Source organism: Typopeltis vanoorti, chromosome 9, assembly GCF_054136105.1.
Source record: "Typopeltis vanoorti isolate ZY-2024b chromosome 9, IOZ_Tvanoo_1.0, whole genome shotgun sequence".
In the NCBI taxonomy this organism is placed as follows: domain Eukaryota; kingdom Metazoa; phylum Arthropoda; class Arachnida; order Uropygi; family Thelyphonidae; genus Typopeltis; species Typopeltis vanoorti.
The window spans coordinates 40188580-40210801 of record NC_143557.1 but is presented as its reverse complement, the minus strand read 5'-3'; the positions used below and the strand labels follow the sequence as shown (position 1 = coordinate 40210801).

Sequence of the window (22222 nt, the reverse complement as noted above, 5' to 3'; positions counted from 1 at the left end):
AGGGATGTTAAGTCCACGTTATATTGACTTAATTCCCCTGCTATTATCAGCAGCACTCCCCTCCCTTCTTTCACTTTCTATCCCCGCGAAAAATACTGTATCCTTCCGTTTCTATTCCCATTACGATATCATCTTCATTCAACCATGTTTCACTTTTTTCAATGAATTTGTGGAGAATAAATTCAATCATGATACTATTTCATCTTCCTTATTTCTGATACTTCTGGCATTTGTAAACAAACACGGTAATTCATTTTTAGGTCTATAACTATCCAAGTCATTTGTTGGTTGTGATTTCTCCACTACACCTGCCCATTCACTTTTATCACCACTTTCAGCATATATCTACTCAGTCTGAACTTTCCCACCCATATTGCAATATACTCTTTATACACAATTCACCACAACATTCAACATTCACTCTCTCTATGTCATGCCTCCCTGTCCACATGGGTTCCCCCGTTTTCCTGCCCCTTTTGAATTCCCTTTCTCTCTACATATTTCACACTACTATAGTTTTTGCTGCCGAATACTACCCTCCTGATTGTTCACTTCATCTCTTGCACGCTTCACATACTGTGCTTTAATCCGTCAACACTTTCTCTAGTGCACTCACTCCAATATCATTCATATGCAACCGATCTTTCCTTTCTTCATTAATTCTTTCATTATTTCTTTCCTCAAACATATGCCATATATCCAAAAATTGCACTCACACAGCTCTTTTAACATACCATTCATTATTTTGGCTCTCCATCGCATCTCATCATCATTATCATGCCTTGGCAACACATTGACAACCTTTCCTATTACACTATTTTCTTTGACTCTTCTCAATAATCTCCTGATATTCGTCCTCATATCCTTCTTACGTCCACTTAGATCATTCGTCCCTTCAATCACCATTAACTCTCTTGCTCGTTTCTTTCTCATGTCCAACGCCTTAATTATCCTACTCATTCTCCCATCTGGATAGCAGACCTTATGGACTCTCCCAGTAAGTAGTCTTCTAATTATGTAGTTATATACTGCTATCCTGGATCACTTGTCACACCTTTAATCTTTTCATTCTGTTCTCTTGCACACTTTCATTAGTTTCCACTAGCCGCCTTGCATCACTCCACATATTCCTCATATGAGTCCTGATTTCTAATTATGTTAAAAATAGACACAAATATTAAAAACTGTCAAATTAATGAAAATAGAAGAAAAATCCATAATAAAAATACCAATATACATATTATGAAATGCCTATTATTGCGTTTTATGACGATAGTGATATTTATTAAATATTGAGCTGTGAGCCTAATTAGAAATGGAATGCACTAAGCTTTGCGCTGTCTTTTGTGAGATTTTTTTGCAGTTGTGTGGCGCTTTTCTTAATTTGGTTGACCGCGATATTCTGTAGCCTGTGAGTTTTGTATTTCCACTTCTTCATCCAAATACTGTCATATGATATAATATTATATGTTTTTTTTATGTATTTTTTTGCCTCTTCCATTGAAATTTTGTGTCATATTGTTGCTGTAATAATTCGATGCGTGTGTTTGATTTGTATATCTATACTTTTCTGGCAAGAGATGATATGAATATTTTGTTGGATACAGTTTATTTTGTTTATTAGTTTTGATTTCAGTTTACTATTTTTTTTTAAATTGTCAGGCCTCACAAAGTATTCGGATTGAAGATAACCAAATATATATATATATATATATATATATATATATATTTTTTTTTTTCAATTAAGGGTCTAAATAGTTTCAGATGCAGTATGAGCATTATTAACGGAAGTTTACCCAGAGGAGACCGAAATGGTTGAATATTCTGTTCGTGTAGACCATTTTCGTTCACTAGTTTGCCTGCTGCATGACACATTTTTTCATGTTGCAAGAAAACATTAATATATTAAAGTTTATATGAAACTCAATTTCATATAAAAACGTTGAGGCTCTACAGCATCTCAGATACCTCAGGTGTGTTTGCCTTTAAGTAACACCTGAACTTTTATAGTCACCAAAATTAGTGTCTTAATACTTGTGCCATCAGTCAGAAATACTAAAAGTCTCTTTAAAGAAAAAAGCTGAGTGCGGCTCTTAATAACTGACTCAGCCTTTTAAGAGGGCTAATAGACTTATCCCATCTGACCAGTTGACTACATATTAACAGTTATGCTAAGATAGCCAATAAATGCAACAAATGTGTGCAAAGAATATTTAAAAAAAAAACTTATAAAAAAAAAATATTTCTATGAGCACTTCATTAAGTCGAAAGACTCAACATCGGAGATCGACATTACCTATCGTATATTTCTTTAAATCTATTCATGTTTGGGATGCTGAAAACCACCTCTGGCAATTCATTCCACTCATTCACCACTTTCCAAGAAAAGAACCTGGTCCCTACACACCCTTACTAACCACACTCTTAGACAGCTTTCAAATGTGACCCGTTGTTTTCTCCTTACTGTCCATGTATTGAAAGATTTCTTCTGTGTTGATATTATAATATCCTTTTAATAACTTATAAGTGTTTATCATAACCACTGTCTTCTACCTGTCAGCTAAACTTTTGCAACCCACACTCAGTCTGTCTTCATAGGTTAGTTAGAGACAAGTTACCTGCCATGAGCTTGATAACTTGTCTCTGAATCCTCCTCACCAACTCCCAGTCCCCCCAAGAAATGCAAGTGACCATATCTGTCCACAATAGTAAACATGTTGCCAAATCATAGCTTTATAAACAGGGATAATAACTTTCTTAACTTATTTGCTTCTTCAGCATCCAAGTAATCCTCTGAGCTATTTCCAACTCATGCAGTGTGTGCTCTGAATTTCAAATCTATATCCACCATCACTTCCAGATCCTTAGCCTCATCAATTTCCTGTAAACTAGTACCATCAGTATGATATGAAGTGTTTAATCTTTTCATCCTGAAGTACGTTACTTTACATTTTACAACATTGAATTGACGGCCATTGTCCTTTGCCCACACTGCTAATAAAAAGGAGTGGACCTGATGAACCAGTGTTTTAATAGACGATCTATTACAGAAAGAACTGCAATATGTTACTTCTTCCTTTCTATCTAATGGATATAAGAATTCCTTCATCAAAAGAGCTTTGATTAGTTTTAATGTCTTTCTCATCAAATACAGAAATAAAGAAATAATGCGCATTCCTATCCTTTATGTACAAGGCATTAGTGAACGTATTGCAAAAGTTTTAAAACCACTGAATATTTTTGTTGCGTTTCGACCATTTTGAAAAATCTCCACCTTTCTCACTTCTAAGGACAAGCTTTTACATCTTAATTATCCAGGTGTTTAACAGATTCCTTGCTCTTGTGTATTATCTTATTTCGGACAAACAGGAAGATCTGTCCCTATTCGGCTAGAATAACACCAGTCTTATATTCAATACCTTGAACCTGAATAGTTTGGACTTGCAGAACATGCCATCATCACTAGACATAGAGTTCATTGGAAAAAGACAAGAGTCCTTCACATTAGTTGGTTCCTCATGGAACAGCTATATAAAGAAACGTGAAACTTTACTTCACTCTCCTAACTTGAACAGATCTGATGGTTTACGTCTATCCCCTTTATAGGAGATAGTACTTTATAATTCAGCTAATCTTTCCTAACTTTCTATTGTATATATAATTTTTTTTTTTTTTTTTTGTTAAGGAATTTATTTACCTTTTTAGTTATCTTACACTAGCTACTTAGGTGGTGCTTTTTGGAATTGTCAGTTATTGTTTAATTTGAGTTTAAAATGTACTGACGATGCTTGCGACACACACAGCGAAAATTATACTATTAAATAATCTTTTTACGTGAGTTTTTCCGTTATTAATTTTGTATTTATATGTCTGCTCACGGTTTGCCATTATTAAAACTTAGTGTTTTGAAATGAAAGTCATCATCTCATCTCATCCACTTGATAATGGGTTGAGTCCACTAAGAAGAAAGATTCTCCACTTATCACGATCTTTAGCCATCTCAATCATGATTCTATAGCTGGGTAGATGGAAAAGTTCTTTCAGCAACTTCATCCAAGTACTACCTCTAGGTCTTTTTCTTCCTATATATCCATTCAGAGATAAATATGGGAGTCTATGAGGGGGCCATTCTCTGAATATGACCAAACCATCTCAGTTGATGCTTAATGATTGTGTCTGTTATATTATCTGGGAAGTTTAAATCTATTCTGACTTGATCATTAGTCTTATGTTGCATCCAGTGGGTGTTATTATTTTTTCTGAGGCATTTCATTTCAAATGCTCGAAGTTTCTTGATTGGTTGTTAATCTTATTCTTGTTTCTTGATTGGTTGTGAATTGGTTGTTGAGTTAATCTCCAGGCTTCTGAAGCATAAGTAGCCATGGATAATAATTATTTGAAATGAAAGTGCAAATGATTATTTTCATACCATTTTTGTCAGTAGAAAATCTGCTATAATTATATGAGTGACATTTTACCATTTTTTCCCACAGGAGAAAAGAAATAAGACAATAATATTGTTTAATCTGTCTAACTTTATCGTAGCAGAAATTTTTATTATCAAACTTTGCTGTTTTGTAATAAAAAAATATATTATTCATGCTACTTTGAAAGTTTCTAATCTGTGTTACACACGCTATGAAAATTTAATAGACAGAGTTGCCAAAAAAAAAATCAATCTTATAATAGGCATATTTGAAAAACAGTTGCATTAGGCGAGATTGTGGTACACAGAATGTTTCAAAAATTAAGTAATAAAACATCTCAGAGAATGATTTACCCTACTATTCAGAATTGTTTGGATAAGGTATACAGAGTGTCCCTGAATTCATGGCCCGAACGTGAGGTGATGGTAGTACTCACCGAAACCAGCAATATTCGTCATAGAATATGCGGCCGCAAATGCAGTGAGGAGTCGGTAATGAAGGACAGACAACACAGGTTTCCAGAGTCACATTTATTGGAGATAATTACAACAAATGCTCAAAGTCCACCCACCAACGTTGATATACGCGGCACAACGCCTGAGTAGTGATTGGTGTACCTGTTTGTAAACACTGGGCTTGTCATGCACATCGCCGGCTGCGACAAACAGTCGGGCGTCTGCGCTCCCTACCGGCACCTGGCTGCGTTTGTGGCCGCATATTCTGTTATTCTATGATGATTATTGGTGGTTTCGGTGTGTACTACCATCCCATCACGTTTGGGTCATGAATTCAGGGACACTCTATATATATATATATATATATATATATATATTCTAATATTCCTTTCTGCCCAGTAATAAGCTCTAAGCTAATGGAGATTACTGACCCCCCCCCACTTGGAACCAGATCAAAAATCATGCCCAGCAGGCAGCACACTAAAGTACCTCGTGCAATAACTGAAATTAGCAGACATTCGAAACATATTATTCTGATATTGCATTTGTAGGATGACAGTGTTTTTAAATAATTTCCTTTATTACCCAATATCACATAACTTCCTGATTTATAATAATGAGGAAATAATATGTATATTTTCTTATTTATAATTTGCTAATTTATAAAAATCAAAACCCAGTTTCTGTGTCGAAAAATTAAGCGTTATGTGGAACAATTACTATGGAAAAATAACGAATTAAATAAAAACTGTACCTATGTTTCATAACAGTTTTCAGCTGTGTGGTAGTGTTGCAGCAGGAGAGAGAGGGGGGGGCGTAAAACTATCAAAGTTGAAATAAAGTTCAATTCTATTGTGAAAATATGAAATTTGACATTTGATGCATGCACATATGCATATTTTGTATCAGAGAATATATGCAAAAGTATCGCTTACTTTAAAATTGGAGCAAAATATATAAACTAGCAGAAAATATATACATATCAATTTAAATAACTGTTTATTTCATTTTGTGAAGACCAATTATACAGGGAAACCAACAAGGTGAAAGTGTAAAGAACATTAGATTATGATATTTTGAAAAAACTGTGATATGATTAAAGAATTGCATATTATTCTCTATAAAGCAAAGTTGTTGAAGAATAATTCACAGATTTCCTTCAGAAAATCTGTGAATTACTCTTTGAAATACGATTTTGAACAAAGATAACATAATCTAGAACGTCCGCAGCCGTTTTTTTTTTTTTTTTTTAAATAATATTTTAAATAATTATCATGAATTCATTTCTTTGAAAACAAAGAAAATGGAAAATGTTCTGTTGAGTAAGTGATTAGACAAAATTAGCAAAAAAAAAAAAAAAATAAACATTGGTTCTGCAAGGTAATGCAATATTTAAGTGAAGAAAGTATGCAAGGATTTATATTTTGGCCTGGAATTTAAAACTGTACAATAAAAAGAGAAAATAAGAATAATTTCTATATTTTTAGTCTCTCTAATATAACTAAGAGTCCATTTACCCAGCATAAAACAAGGAACTGCATTCCTTGTTATAGAGAACTAAGACTCAGCTTCGCAAGATAATCTGTTTAAGTGTTCTCTACAGCGTGAAGGATTATCGCACCTTCTAAAGGACAGAACAGACAAATTGCACTTGTTATCCATGTTTTTTTTTTTTTTTTTTTCAATGGGTGTATTGAATCGTGGTCCGCGCGGTTAGCCTAGTGGCTATGCGCTTCACAACCATATGCCTGGGGAAGGAGTGTCCTAGGTTCGATTCCCGTCGGTGACGTGAGGAGCTGAAGGATCTTCCTCAGCCATGTTAGCCAGTCTTGGGCGTGGGCAGCAGGGTTTTTCCCTCAGTTTATTCTGGGATTTTTCATCCCGCAAAGCAGGCAAACTGACCTTGAGAACTTAACACTACAGGCCATAGGATATACCGGGGCATAGGGCTGACTACCTTATCCTGTAAACGGATTGAGGTCCGATGATCAATGGACCCTCGACACCGCAAGGTAAAAGAGGGTATAAAGAAGATGAGATGATGTATTGAATCGTATCCAGATTTAGCTGGATGTATATATACATCCTGGCTGGTTGGGGAGTTAATCATGTAGTGCTGTCATAGTGACCTGAACATTCCTTGAGGATACATATCAGGAAAGTGATGATGAAAAATATTACTGATAAGCTAGTCCAGGTCTTGAAATGCTATTACATAAAGATTGTTTTCATTCTTATAAGAAAAGTATCTGCTATTCTATTATCAGAATTTTTTATCTATCATTAAAGAAGTCAAGAGTTAACAAGATAGACTATATTTGTAGAACTTGTTATATAGGCTATACAGCAGGGTTGGGCAAGTTCTTCGGTAATAAGAGACGCATATAATACATTTTTGAATGTTCAAGAGCCACAGAAAATATTATTTTAAAATTGTATTTATAAATAATAAAAAATACAACTATATAGTAGTCCTACTCACCAAAGAAGAATATGTTTAATCTCTACTCATTGATGGCTTTGATTAATTCTTCATTTATACAGTTAATAGTTTAAAATCTGGCTGGTAGGATGTCAAAGCTGTTTTAAGAAGCTTAGTGGGGTGGCTGTTAGTGAGGATAGCACGGTATTTTGACTTGACAAATTTCATCACAGAGAAGAGAGATTCACATCAGTAAGTTGTCCCAAAAACAGTAGTTGGAATCCAGTTTTTTGAAGATTGGGATACTTTGCTTCTGGGATTTGTTTCCAAAAGTAATTTACAGATGAGCTTTTCAGTATTAGCTTCAAACCCACATCTTCCTGTAGCTCAATAAGCTCTGTCTCTATTGAAGCAACATCCACGGTAAAAGGTGCAACAACAGGACATCCATCATTGATGATATCAATCACAAAAGGATTCACAAGAAATTCAAACCATGGCTTAAACTTTTTTAGTTTCTCATACCTATTCTCAAAATCATTCTAAAGTGTTTCTAAGTTTCCTTCATATTGTTAGTATTTCCGTTTTATACTCTTCTGTTGCTCAGTCATTTTAAACGAGGGTTTTATATCGTTCACTAAAATCAGTCTTAATTATTTATTAATCAGAAAAGCACTTATCTACACTGAAATTCACTAGTTATGTTTCGCTACCACCACAAGTGCGTAACTTGTGTGTACTGCATGAAGAGTGATGAAGCAGAGTCCAGGCAACAGAGGCAGTGGGTAATGCCGTGATCATAGTAGTCACTTTTGGAACTAATTTTGGCAGGCGCGACACAGGTCATAAAATGTCGAAACACTTTTTACCAACCATATAAGATAATAAAATCCACATTTATTATTTAAATGTGGATTTTATTTAAAATCCACATTTAAAAGCTACCATTTAAAAGCTAAAAAATGTAAAGTTTCAAAATATATGTTTTTTTACTTATATTTAAAGCATTTATGAAATAAATATTCTAATATTGATACATACTATACTACTTCTTCTTCTTCTTCTGCAGCTTCTCCCACTTAAGTGGGGTCACTGTTTCTTATGAGTCTCCTCCACACCTTCCTGTCTTGGGCTGTCACCACATCCAAGTTCTTCATCTTCAAGTCCTCTTCTACCAGCTCCCTCCATCTCTTCTTTGGCCACCCACGCTTCCGCCTTCCTTGCACATCCATCTGCATGACCCTTCTTCCCACATATTCGTCCTCCCTCCTCATCACATGACCAAACCATCTCAACCTTGCCTCCTGTATTTTCGCTCCTAAGTTCGTAACTTTCACTGTTCCCCTGACATAGTCATTTCTCAGATGATCCTTTCTGGTCACACCGCACATTCTCATCTCTGCTACTTCCATCCTGCTAATGTTATTTTTCCTCAGGGCCACAGTTTCTATAGCATATGTCATAGCTGGCGTCACTACTGTCCTATAAATTTTGCCTTTCAGATTGATCGGCACCCTCTTATCACATAACACTCCAGCCATCTCCCTCCAGTTCCTCCAACCTGCTTGTATCCTGCATCCCACTTCCTTCTCACCTCCTCCATCTTCTTCCACTGTCGAACTTAAGTATCTAAAGTCTCTCACCTTCCTGATGACATTTCCTTCCAGCTCCAGGTCTGTCTCCTGGCCACCGCCCACTGCGCAACACATATACTCTGTCTTACTTCTGCTCAGTCTCATACCTCTCTCTTCCAGTACTTTTCTCCATCTTTCCAGTTTAGTTTCCGCTTCTTCTCTTGAATCTACACACAGCAAGATGTCATCTGCATACAACATTGTCCAAGATGCATCTTCTCTCACCTCCTCTGTTACCACCTCCATCACAATATTAAACAGAAACGGACTTAATGCTGACCCTTGATGCAAGCCAACTGTTACTTGAAAACTTTCTGTCTGTCCCAAACAGGTCCGAACACTTGTCTTCACATTTCTGTACATTTCCTGCACCAACCTGACATATTTCTCCGGCACCTTCTTCTCCCTCAGACACCTCCAGACTTCTTTCCTTGGCACTCTATCGTATGCTTTCTCCAGATCAATAAATACCAGATGTAGCTCCCTTTGTTTCTCTCGATATTTTTCCATCATCTGTCGTAACCCAAAGATAGCATCTGTTGTTGATCTACCAGGCATGAAGCCAAATTGTTCCTTTGCAATCTCCACCTCCTCCCTCAATCTACCATCAAGAACCCTTTCTAGGATCTTCATTGTGTGGGACATCAACTTTATTCCTCTGTAATTTTTACAGTCTTGTGCATCCCCTTTACCCTTGTAGATGGGAACAAGAGTACTCTCCCTCCATTCCTCGGGTATATTTTCCTGTTGGCAAACTTTCATGAACAGGTCCCACAGCAGGTCAATTCCCTCTTCCCCCAGTGCCTTCCATGCCTCCACTGGAATTCTGTCGGGGCCCACCGCTTTTCCATTCCTCATCCTCTTCATGGCCTCTGTCACTTCCATTCTACTGATGTTCTGCACCATCCCCTCAGAAGGCTGCCCATCTCCTCTGTGAGTCCTTGCATTTTCCTCATTCAGAAGTCCCTCAAAGTATATTTTCCATCTGTTTCTTATGTCCACATCCCTCCATAATACTCTTCCTTCAGCATCTTTGATCTGCCTCACATGTAAGATGTCCTTAGCTGCTTTATTTCTACATTTCGCTAGTTGGTAAATTTTTCTCTGTCCTTCCTTTGTTTCTAATTGATCATACAGATCTTGATATGCCATGGTCTTCGCCTGTGCCACAACTCTCTTGGCTTCTTGCTTTCTCTGTTTGTACACCTCTCTGTCCTCTTCCACTCTTGACTCATCCCACTTCTGCTTTGCCTTCCTCTTAGCTGTCACTGCCACTTGTACATCATTATTCCACCACCAACCCTCCTTCTGCTCTCTAATCTTTCCAGATGTCTCACCAAGCACCTCGATTACACAGCTCAGGATTACTTTTGAATTATGTTTCCACCAATCTTGTGCACTTTCCAGTCCATCCGAAATCCTCTCTAACACTCTCTCCCTAAAACGATTCCTCACACTCTCTTCTTTTAAGCGAAACCACTTAATTGTCTTCATCCCATGGCAACCAGAAGTTCTTATCTTCGATCTTAATTTAAAGTCTGCGCACAGCAGTCGGTGTTGTGCTACTTGATCTGTTGGAATTACCTTACAATTTGTCACAACCTTAAGATGTTTTCTTCTAGTCAAAATGTAGTCAATTTGTGAGCTGTTGTTACCACTTCTAAATGTTATCAAATGTTCTTCCCTCTTGAAGAAAAACGAGTTCACAATTGCCAGATCAAACGCTACTGCAAAGTCCACAACCCTCTCTCCTTCCTGGTTCATCATTCCCACTCCGTGGCCACCATGCACCCTTTCACAGTCTCTATTCTGTCTTCCTATGTGCCCGTTCAAGTCTCCTCCGACAATCACCATCCCATTTTCTTCCAATTCCCTCATTTCTTCATCTAACACGTTCCAGAACTCATCTTTTTCCTCTGCTGTACAACCAACTTGCGGGGCATATACACATAATACGACCACCCGCTCTTCTCCAAGACCCAATTTCATTCGCATGATCCTGTCGTTCCTTCTACCCACGTCCAGTACTTCACCCTTCATTCTGCCACACACCACAATTCCTGCACCATTTCTTCCCTCGTTATTCGCTCCAGAGTAGAACCATTTATATCCATCTCCCAGTTCCTTTGCCTTTCCACCTTGTCTCCTGCACACATAAAATGTCCAACTTCCTCTTCCTCATCATGTCTGCTACCTCTCTTCCCCTTCCAGTCATGCTTCCAACATTCAGTGTTCCCACTCGCAACATCCTCTCCACCTGCTGGGCTCGCTTCTTTAACCGCACCCGCCCTTGATGCGGTAGCCCTCGTCCACTTCTCACAGCTGTAGGGCGATGTGGCTGCGCGTCGCTTAAGGGGTACGCCCTAGCCCTTATATCATTTTCTCTTCGACTCATAATCATAGTTTGAGTTGGCACTGAAGTTTTACGACCGGATGCCCTTCCTGACGTCAACCCTCGCATTTATCCGGGCTTGGGACCGGCACCTATTGAGGCTAGCTTGCCTCCTTTGGTGGCTGCATAAGACGAAATGACTTAGCAAGATAGGAAAGACTCACCCCTAGCCCTCGAATACTCTAATAGCATCAGGGGGAAGGAGCAAGGAGAGGAGAAAGAAGCAAAGAAAGAAGAGGAGGGACCAGTCTACAGAATAATATAACAGATATATATTACATGAAGTAAGGCATGGTCCAACATCAGGTACCTCGGGTTTGCCATGCCCGTACTCACTAAAGTGAGCCCTTGAGCCCACATACTATACTACTATAGATTATTAATATAAAACTTTATAAAAAATGACAATGAAAACCAATATTGTCTCAGGAGCTGCACAGAATAGCTTTGGGAACCGCATGCGGCTCGCGAGCTGCAGTTTGCCCACCCCTGCTATACAGCATAGGTAACAAGGTAAAATCCATATGGGCGAATCCATATGATATGCACTAAAAAACAGAGCATGCAAATCTAGTTTATCCTTTTACCACAGCATCGAGAAACATATTTGGCAGCAAACCCAAATATGATACTGTATCTCACACTTTTCACGTTCAAGTATATGATTGAACATTACATAGTACAACAAGATGTTGTCCACCCTTAAAAGCTCTTGAACATTTCAGAGAGGGATTTGAAAAATGCAGTATATCAGCCAGATCAGTGCACTGTCATTTAACAGACACATGAAGTCTGTTTGCGGTGTTTTTTTCAAAAGCTGTCTATAATGCCATGACATTTGAATGATAAAGTTAATGCTCTCTGTATTTTAATGTCTTTAAGTGTATTTCAGGTAATCTATTCTAATCCTGAAGAAGCTCAAAAGCTTCCAAAACTGATGGGTATGTATAGAGAAATTAATGCTGTAGTGCAGATATGCTGAGTAATTTTCTGGTCTGGTTGGCTGGTCAACCTATCTTCTTTCCAACCAGAAATCTGTGGGTTTTTGAATCCCACCATGGACATGGGTATTTGTGATTGTCTTTAGATGAGAGATGAATTTCATTGCCTTGTGTGTGACCACCACCTCGCTTATTGGAAGCCAGAAGTGGTTTGAAAAAGTTCCACATTTGATTTCTACTTTAGGGTTTCTTTTTGCACCATGTAAAAAAATAAATAAAAATACAATATGCATGTATGTATACCTATAAAATCCTTAACACCTGCACAGTACAAATGTACTATAGGATTTGTGTATAACCTTTTGTGGGAGGGAATCAAAAAAAAAAAATTATATTAGGGGAAAATAACCATAGAGGATTATAGATGTCAAATAATCGGCTCTAAAACATTGTGGAAGACAGTACAGCTGGATCAGAATCATGTGTTTTTTTACTGGTAATCTTATCATTTGAATTGATTATCATGTCATATGAGTATCCTACATATACTCTGTGGATAGATTGAAGGTGTGTGGGTTTGACAGACAGATGAGAGGGGGATATGATAAAAACGTATGTTTCTAAAGAGTGTAAGGATTGACACAAGAAATTTTTCAATACATAAGGAATGGGGGAGAACAAGAGATCACACTTGGAAGTTGTCCAAAAGTGTGAGGACTTTCTTTACTTGGAGAGTGGAATGGATTGCCAGAGGTGGTTGGAAGCATCCCAATGGTGAACAAGCTTATTGTTAATGGATAGTGTGAGTCTTCTGCAATGAGTCTTTTGACTCCATGGAGATACCCATCTAAATAATAATAATACATGGACTGTGTATTAGATTAACTGTGAATCACTCTAAAGACTGAATATTTCTAATGCAGTTTAAAAAAAAAAATCCTCTAAGAAGGAAGAAAGATTACATGTCTATTATCATTTTATCAATTCCTTTTGTGCGTGTGTGTGTGTAAAATCAAGACTACGTATGAGAAGTTGCAAAACCTATAGTACATTGGTGATGTGTGTTTATAGGCAAGTACAGTACTTAAGAAAGATACAATTAATCATTGCATTTCTGGTTGTTCTGGGTGTGCAATAGAGAAGTAAAATGTCACAAAGCTAGCCTAGGAATATCATAAGTAATACTATGATATTTGCTTAATTGCAAAACTATCACTTGCCTGCAATATAGACTTTTAATATTTTAAAATTTATGTTAAAATAATTGGAATAATATACTAATATTCATGATTTATACATCTTTAAAAATTAATGTGTAGTACACATAAATTTTAAAATTGAGTACTTTTATTATTAATTTTAATTAATGAGTGCTGTTTATAACAAAACATATTTGAGTATTTTTTTTTTTTTTACTGCATGAATAGTATAATTATTTAAAATGTAAAATTTTTCTTTTTTAATCAGAGCACTGTATGGTATATTTGATGTTTCATAATTCTTGCAACACAGTTTTCCCCAGTGGCCATGAAAGCTATTTATGTTTCATTTAGTTTCTGATATGACTAGACAGTAGTGCACTAAGGAAGTGAATTCAAATAATTTCAAACATTCCTACAAAAAATCTACTGAGACTAGACCTGATATCTTGTGTAACTTGTGCCTTAGTCAAACCACACTTAACATGATTTCTTCCATCATGAGGATGTAAATTATGCATTTGTCATTCTGATATCATCTGTCATGGAATGCCAAATCAATAATTCCTTTGTGATCATTTCTTGCTCAAAATTTTGTTTGCCATATGTTTATGATCTTTATTGCTTTCAAAATTCTGTTGACCTCTCTGACTGTTTATTTTATCCTTGGAGCTTCATTTTGTGCAGGCTATCCATACAGTGAAGTCATTTTCCTTGCCAACTTCAACTTTTGAATCTTATAGTGATGCTTTCACTGATCAAGCTGTAAGAAATATCAAGTTATTTGATGTTAGTAATGATCTGACACAAATGGAATTCTAATCCACAAATATAATGGATAGTCCACCTCATCATCCGAATACCTTAGGCATTTTCTTAACCATCTCTTCGAAGCGTACTGTAGATGTCACATCTTACTTACACCATGAACTTGGATGTCTAAGTTTCATTTTCTGTGGAATTTCTTTATCTGGCCACTGTGTTATGGATTATGGCACTATAATGGTGCAATAGTTCATCTCTCCTCTGATTTTTATTTTTATTTTGTTAGGCTAATTACTGTCTTTGCTCCTCTGAACCACTTATCTGCTCTGCCTGAAAAACTGAAATAATTCTTGCAGGCATATTTTCAATGGCATAGAGAAAGCTGCTGTTAAATATGTAGACAAGAATATGTATAAAATTAATAAAACTTTATTTACTAGATATTCCAGTCTGAATTTAGCAGATCGTTTTCAGTGTTAGTAGTCTTATCAATGCGGTAGAATGATAACAGTGGATTTTTGAAATGACATGAGCTGCATGCTGGTATATATTGAAGTGCAATAGCAGTGAGATGTAGGTATAATGATGTTTGGTTGATGAACAACAACAAAAAAACATGTATGACTAATAAGAATGATACTTTTCCAAATATTTCACAAGGAGATGCAGTTGTTCATATTTAAATTTATGCAATGTAGTAATGTTTTATCACTCTTCTTGAACAGGCATTCAAATTTGAAATGTCACTGGTGAAGTAGATAAGTTTCAACCAGAAGATTCTGTGGTTATTGTCCATTCCATATTGTGCTAAATCAGATTTCTCAGATTATAAGATGGTTGTTGCAGTCCCTTTTCCACATGACACCCAGTTTGTTTAAGGTAGAGGAGATAGAAGTCACAGGGAGCTTGGTACACATTGAAGAGAAGGAGACCATTTATCTTTTAGAGGGAGTCAGCCAGGAGAAGAGTTTATTGATAGGAAAAGTGCAGATACCAGGTTGTATTTCTTGAAGAATTTTGAAATGAAATTGGTTTGAAGATACCTGAAATATAAGGAAGCAAGGATTCATTGTCAAAACCAACCATAAATGTCAGTAGGCCATAGAGATAAGTTTTCACTTAACCAGAAAAATCTTAATTTTTCTTTATGAATTAGTAGGGATTTCTAGTTTGAGAGATTAAAAGAAGTCAGGATAAGAATTTAGCCATCTTTTAAGTAGGAGAATCAATGCACTCCATGATGGGAGACAAAGGGAAAGGTCTCTTTTGCAGATTTTTGGGAACCATACTATTCAAAGCCAGCCCCTCAACATTTGACTTGCAGAATTAAAGTCTTACAGTATCTAAGATGCAGTAACTATCTAACAATTACCAAAGCTGACAAGGCAAGAGCCACTGGCACATGGTTACTTCTGATTACAATAGAAAAATAACCCTTCTTTTTTGTGATAGAACCAACCACATATCAGCAACTAACAGACAGATCAACAAACTAAACTCGTTGAGAATATTACCAGTCTGGACCAAGATACTATTGAAAAACTAAAGGTTCATTTTGCTTACCTCGCCTTTATTTTATAGGTTTTATGGTTGGTTCATTTCTTCTGCTTTCCCAGATTGCATCAGGAATCTATAAATGCTTTTCATTGGTTCCATATCTTTGCTATTGCTCTTAGTTCTACAACACTCTTCTTCTCACATTCCATTAAAGTTGATCTCCTCCATGTATTTTTAGGATGGCCAGGCATTTTCTTTCCTTATGGATTCCATTCCAGGATTTCTTGATGAGCTTTCTTAAGTGTATGTCCAGTCTATCAAAATTGTCGTTTTCTGATTTGTTCTTTTCCAGTGAGTAATAATTTGTGGCCACCAAATATGAAGGATGTTCCATAGACATCGGTTTATGAATGCTTGTAGCTTTCTTTGTGTACTGCCTTTGAAACAGCCATCTTTTGCATCTATATAAAAGAATTGATTTAATACATGAATTAAATATTTTTATATTTGTATCTGCATGAATATTTTTCGATTTTCATGCTCTACTAAGTTTAGCATATGCACTTCTTGCTTTTTGAATCCTTACATCAACATCTGCAGATAAAACACTGCTGTGATATGTAGACTTTGAAACAGCTTCAATTTTTCCATGTTCAGTTGTACTTGGTGCCTTGGTTTTTCACATAGATTTTCATTTCTTTTGTTTTGTTTGTATTTATTTTCAAACCAACTTTCAGTGATTCTTCTTGTAATGTACTTAGTTTATTTTGGATATCTGCATGTCTGTGAGTTAGACATACATCATCTGCTTATTCTAGAACAGTGCTTCCCAAGCTTCTGGATGTCAGGATCCCCTTTGAAAAAATTAAAATATTTCATCCCCCCTAAAAAAATCGTAATATAGACATATATTATTATAATATTTATTGTATTTATATTCAATACAAAGCACACCCAGTGAATATTGCAAATATTACATTTTTAACATCTTACATACACCCACGTGGATACTTATGTGTTCGTCACACATGTTGAATTGTATTTAAACGGTATTGATGTGAACACAGATTGATAAGAAAATAACTATTTCTTAACTTAAAAGCTAATATTTCGCTGGTATTATATCCAGCATTATCAGAGCACACAAACAAAGTTTATTACAAATGTGAGACAACCACAATCCGGTGTAACAGTGGGGCTAGTATAAGTGATTGCAGCATGCAGCACAAGACATCATCAAATTCCTACCATGTACCCTCAAGGAGTGTACAGGATATGATAGTACTACATGAAAATTTACATCATTACTAACTTTCTGTCTACAATCTTCCTCCAAATCAGTCTGTTACTTGTCAAGAACTCCATCATTATCAGATCTTATATTTCTATCGTTTAAGGTACATTGTACAGTATCAATCCGCCTATATCTTTGTCTTCCTCTGGGTCATTTTCCTGCCAACTTGACAGAGAACACTTGTTTTGCTAATCTTTCCTTGCCCATTCTATTTATGTGACCATACCACCTGAGATTAGCTCTGCTAACGCATTCCTGGATGCTGACAATGTCAAGTTCTTTCCTAATATCCTCGTTTTTAATATGATATTGCCATTGATGCCATCCGTTCACACCTCTGATCTTTCTTAGGACTCTCATATCTGCAGTCTCTAGTCTTTGGTCAAATGTTTTACTTCTGACCCAGTTCTCAGATCCATAAGTTAAAACTGGTTTGAACACTGTCTTGTATAATTTTTCTTTATGAATGAGTTTTACTCATTCATAAAGAAAAAATCAACAAAAATTATACAAGACAGTGTTCAAACCAGTTTTATCTTATGGATCTGAGAGCTGGGTCAGAAGTAAAACATTTGACCCAGCTAATTTAGTGTTCCGACTAATTTCTCTCTTATTCCATATGAATTTATTCAATTGACTTCATACCATACCAGCTTTGTTGATTCTGTTGTCTATTTTCATATTTAATTTACCATCTTCACTAAAAATTGTGCCCAAGTAGCTGAAATGTTTTACTTGTTCCACAGGTTCTCTGTTCACAACACAGTTGACATTTTCAGTGATTCTGCCTATTTTCATTGTCTTTGTCTTTTTATTGTTGACCTTCATACCATATCTATTACAACAGTTACTCAATTTAGCCAGGGAATCTTGCAGACTTGTAGCAGATTTATTTAGAAGTATAACATCATCCGCATAAAGCAAAGTGGTGACATTAACATCTCCAATTTTGATATCATGTTTAATACCACTTTCCTTCATAATGTGATCCATATAGATAATGAATAACAGAGGGGATAATGTACATCCTTGTCTCATACCAGATTTAACATTAAACCATCGTCCTGTACTTCCTTCAATTCTAACTGCTGACTTACAACTCAAATAAAGACTAAGTATTGCTTGATATAATTCCCCATTGATGCCATATAACTATAGCATATTGAATAGCTTGAATTTGTTGTATCTTTATTTTATGAGGTTTATTATCTTTAGAGGTGACATTGTTTGTTTTTGAGTGCATTCCACACACATTTTCTAGCAATGGAATTGAAGGCTTTTTCATAATCCAGTTGTTTTTTTCATATCGACATAATACATTGGCCTCATAACTGTAGTTGCTTCAGTCATAGCTGAATATCGTAAATAGTCTCTTCTTACCTTTCACAGAAAGGCATTAGAATAAGCTTTAATGGCTTTGATATTAACAAGTCTTCTGAACCAAAACTGTACTCAGGATTAATATCCATATTTCTGTATACAAGCTCTCATGCTTGTCAATATGGAAGCAAGTTGTTAAGAATATCCCCCTCAAAAAAAAGGAAAAAGAAAAGGGGGTGGGACAGTTAAAGCAAACTACCCCTATTAACTCATTGTCCCCTCCTCAGCTTTCTTAAAAACAATTTAGAAGGTCATCAGCAATCAGCTTTTCACTACCTGAAAGCCTGCCTGTTACTGATCACCAATATAAAAGGTTCAAAAGATCAAAAGGTTTTGAGAAAAATAGTTTAGACACTCTTGTCATTTTCAGGACATTTGATTAGGTCTGGCATAGACCCCTCCTTTCATCTTGTGGTTTGTCTTCCATCTTTTGCAATAGAAATGCCACTTTCCTCAATCATTGATTATATATCATGGTGGACGGTTTGCTCACTTCAGATTTTCTTGCTAGTGCTGTGTACTTTCACCTATGCTTTTTCTTCTACACATTAATGATCTTATCTCATTAAATTACCAAATCCTGTCCTTTCCAATGATGGTACGCTCAGTTTCTTTTCATTTGACAAACCCTGCAGGGCTGAAATGATCTACTCTTTAAGGTCTTCCGTAACTGATATCTTAAACACTGATTTCCTTTGCTATTCTTCACCAAAGTTAGAACAGCTTAGTGAATGTCACTGCTGCCAAACAACTTTAAAAAGACATATCACACTTCACATTCACATTCCCATATCTTTGATAATAGTCAGATCCTTTAGTCAATGATTTCATTTCTTGGGCTGACCTACACCTGTACCTAACACATCACATACAAAACCTTCTAAACCTCAAAAAAAAAAAAAAAACACTTTCTTTTTTTTTTTTTATACTGCTGTCCTGTACAACTGCTAACAGTACATATAAAGTCCAATTTACTCAGCCTTGGAATACTGTTTTCATGTTTTCATTTATACTAAAAACTTTAGTATAAATGCTTTGCTATCTGTTAGAGGACACCCCATTTATTAGATGACACCATTACAGACTCTTCCAAATATTTTCTGATATATTTTGTTTCTGCTTTGTACTTTCCTGTAGGTTTGTTTAATAGTGCTTCTTCTCTGAACTGGCCACCATCTTTTTCCACTTTTGTTTAAGCATATAAAACACAAGCAGCTGGCAGTCATCCATTGATAGTTCATCTTCAAACTTTCTGGACTAACTTCTCCTTTTCCTTGATTCTGTTTATCTGTTCTTTGGAATAGCCTTCACACAGTTTTCTTCAAAGATAATGACATCCAGCTGTTCAATACCTTCTCCTGAACCTGTAACAGTATTTTTTAAATGTTGTGTTATAAATTGATATAATATTTAAAACTTTATATTTAAAAAAAATTATGCAACCTCATATTGAAGACACTATTTTTATTATTAAAAAGGATTAAAAAATAACAGGTATTCATAAATATTTTCAAGTTGTGTGATGGACATCTTATAATTTCAGGCTCTCTTTTATGTTTATAGGATTTAATTGCCGCCGTGTAATATGTCTCTCGCAGATGAGTTATTAGCAGATTTAGAAGATGCTGGAGAAGCAGAAGATGAACAGCTCCTACAGCAGGATGCCCAAATACAGGAGGTGGATGATGTTTCAATGGATATTGATACTCGTCATTCTCAGTCAATCCGTGCAATAGCAAAACTTAGAGATAGTGAGCAGGTAAACAAACTTAAAAATAATACCGTTATAATAGTTTCCATTATGTGTTTAAGTGATAGTTATGTTTTTCTTGAAACCATTTAAAAATTATAAGAAGTTGTTACAGTTTTGAAATTGATAAATGAGAGGTTGGGAATCTTGGTTGAATTAACCGGGGGGGGGGACGTGAGCTGCAGATTCTTCTATCTCAACTGACAGAGGATTTGAGATTTTTATGCCTCTTTTTCATTTTTCATAGTCTGATGAATTCTTCAACTTTCCTGATTCAAGCACCTGTTTCAATATAATAACAGATTATTTTTATTGGAATGAGTGCCTATATTCTCCTCCGCTGCAGATTCTTCTATCTCAACTGGCAGAGGATTTGAGATTTTTATGCCTCTTTTTCATTTTTCATAGTCTGATGAATTCTTCAACTCTCCTGATTCAAGCACCTGTTTCAATATAATAACAGAGATTATTTTTATTGGAATGAGTGCCTTTCTTCTCCTCATCACTCAAACTTCCACCAAGCCTTGGTCCATTGAATGAGCCAAATTGGCCCAAGTTAAAAATGCAGCATATGCTCAGTGGCTCAAGTTAAGAACTCCAGCTTCTCAATCAGTTTATACTACAGCCTGTAATAAATGCAAAAAAAAAAAAAAAAAAAGAATAAATATAAAACAGGCATTATAGATGCCATTCAGCTTGTTGCCTACTGAAATGGCATTCATTCATGCCTTCTGATAATTTGCCAAGGCTGTTGGGTGAATTTCATTGTCTAAACAAGAGATGGAGGAGAAGACTAGCCAAGAGGTCTGCCCTGTCTTTAGGAGATGTTACCACTGTTTCTCTCTCATCCTGATGAGAGAGAAACAGTAGTAACATCTCCTAAGGATAGGACAAACCTCTTGGACTTGAGACTTCTCCATCACTTGTTGAGACAACCAGATCTCTCCTGCTGTTTCATAGACTACCCTCAGTATGCCTCCTCTAATATTTTAGGGCACCTGTTCATGGTGTAGGGGGCCTCTGACTGATGGTACTGGCTCTTTTCATTCTTTCTCTTTTTCTTTGCTTTTCTTCCCATATTCTTCGCTCTACTTCTCCCGAGTCTTTTTCACTATCCTTTTTTCCAGACCACCATCATTGGGATTCAATGCCCTGCCGCCGTGTTTGCCATGCGGTGCGACCTGTGGACATCCGGAAAGGGCGATCCTGGTAGTCTTCACTACTTTGGCCCCTGCTTCGGCAAGACGGGCGGTCCTGGATGACCCAGCCATGATCAGTCGGCTAGTGCACTTGCCTGCAAGGATCAACGGTGTTGCAGTAAGTCTCTCACTCCATGGTCTGGGGTTGGATCCTAGGCTTGCTGTAGTGCCTGTATAGCGTCAGGAGTAACCCTGGCTTTCCACTCCTGAGCGCAGTCATTACTTGCCAGGCAGTGGGTGTCCATGTGGCTCCATGGTGGGTGGGGGAACTCTGGTGCCGAACCAAAAACATGAATCCTTCATCCTCAAATGTTTCAGGGCCCTAACAAAGTTAATGAAGTACTGATACCATAGATACAGCATATGGAAACAGAAGTAAGAAACAAAAGATATATGATGCTAACATAAATGTATCAACATTTTTAATCATTCATGCTACAGGTGAAAAACGAACAGGGAAAATGTCACTCTTCTTTATTCAAAAAAGGTTTAGAAGAACTGGCAGGACCTCCCAAAACTGTTAAGAAATTGCATTTTGGTGATGTCCTTGTGGAAACGTGTTAGCAACATACCGAGAAACTACTGAGAGCAACAACAATAGGTGTAATAGAAATTACAGTAACACCTCATAAAACACTTAACTCCTATAGAGGAGTGATATCAGAATGGGATCTTCTTGATGTTCCTGATGGGGAGATATGTTCATAACTTAAAGATCAAGGAGTGACAGGTGTGAGCGCATCCTGATTTGTAGGGATGGTCACCTAGTTCCAACCAAGAACATCATCCTTACTTTTGATACACCTAAGCCTCCAACATCTGTAAAAGCAGGGTATCTCATCTGTCCTGTTGGAATGTACATCCTTA

General features: G+C 36.5%; 1 protein-coding gene across 2 annotated transcripts in view; it reads left to right on the top strand.

The window, feature by feature from the left end:
- The first annotated feature begins 1355 nt into the window (after positions 1-1355).
- Positions 1356-22222, top strand: part of Prp31 (pre-mRNA processing factor 31) — a 274807-nt gene continuing 253940 nt past the window's right edge. The window contains exons 1-2 of one of the 2 annotated variants that reach the window (XM_090398337.1): positions 1356-1411; positions 19970-20165. In XM_090398337.1, coding sequence (XP_090254463.1) covers positions 19992-20165 — 174 coding nt within the window. In that variant the 5' untranslated portion in view covers positions 1356-1411; positions 19970-19991. Of the gene's footprint in view, positions 1412-1880; positions 1974-19969; positions 20166-22222 lie in introns of those variants that run through there. The other variant, XM_090398338.1, reaches the window with a different exon arrangement.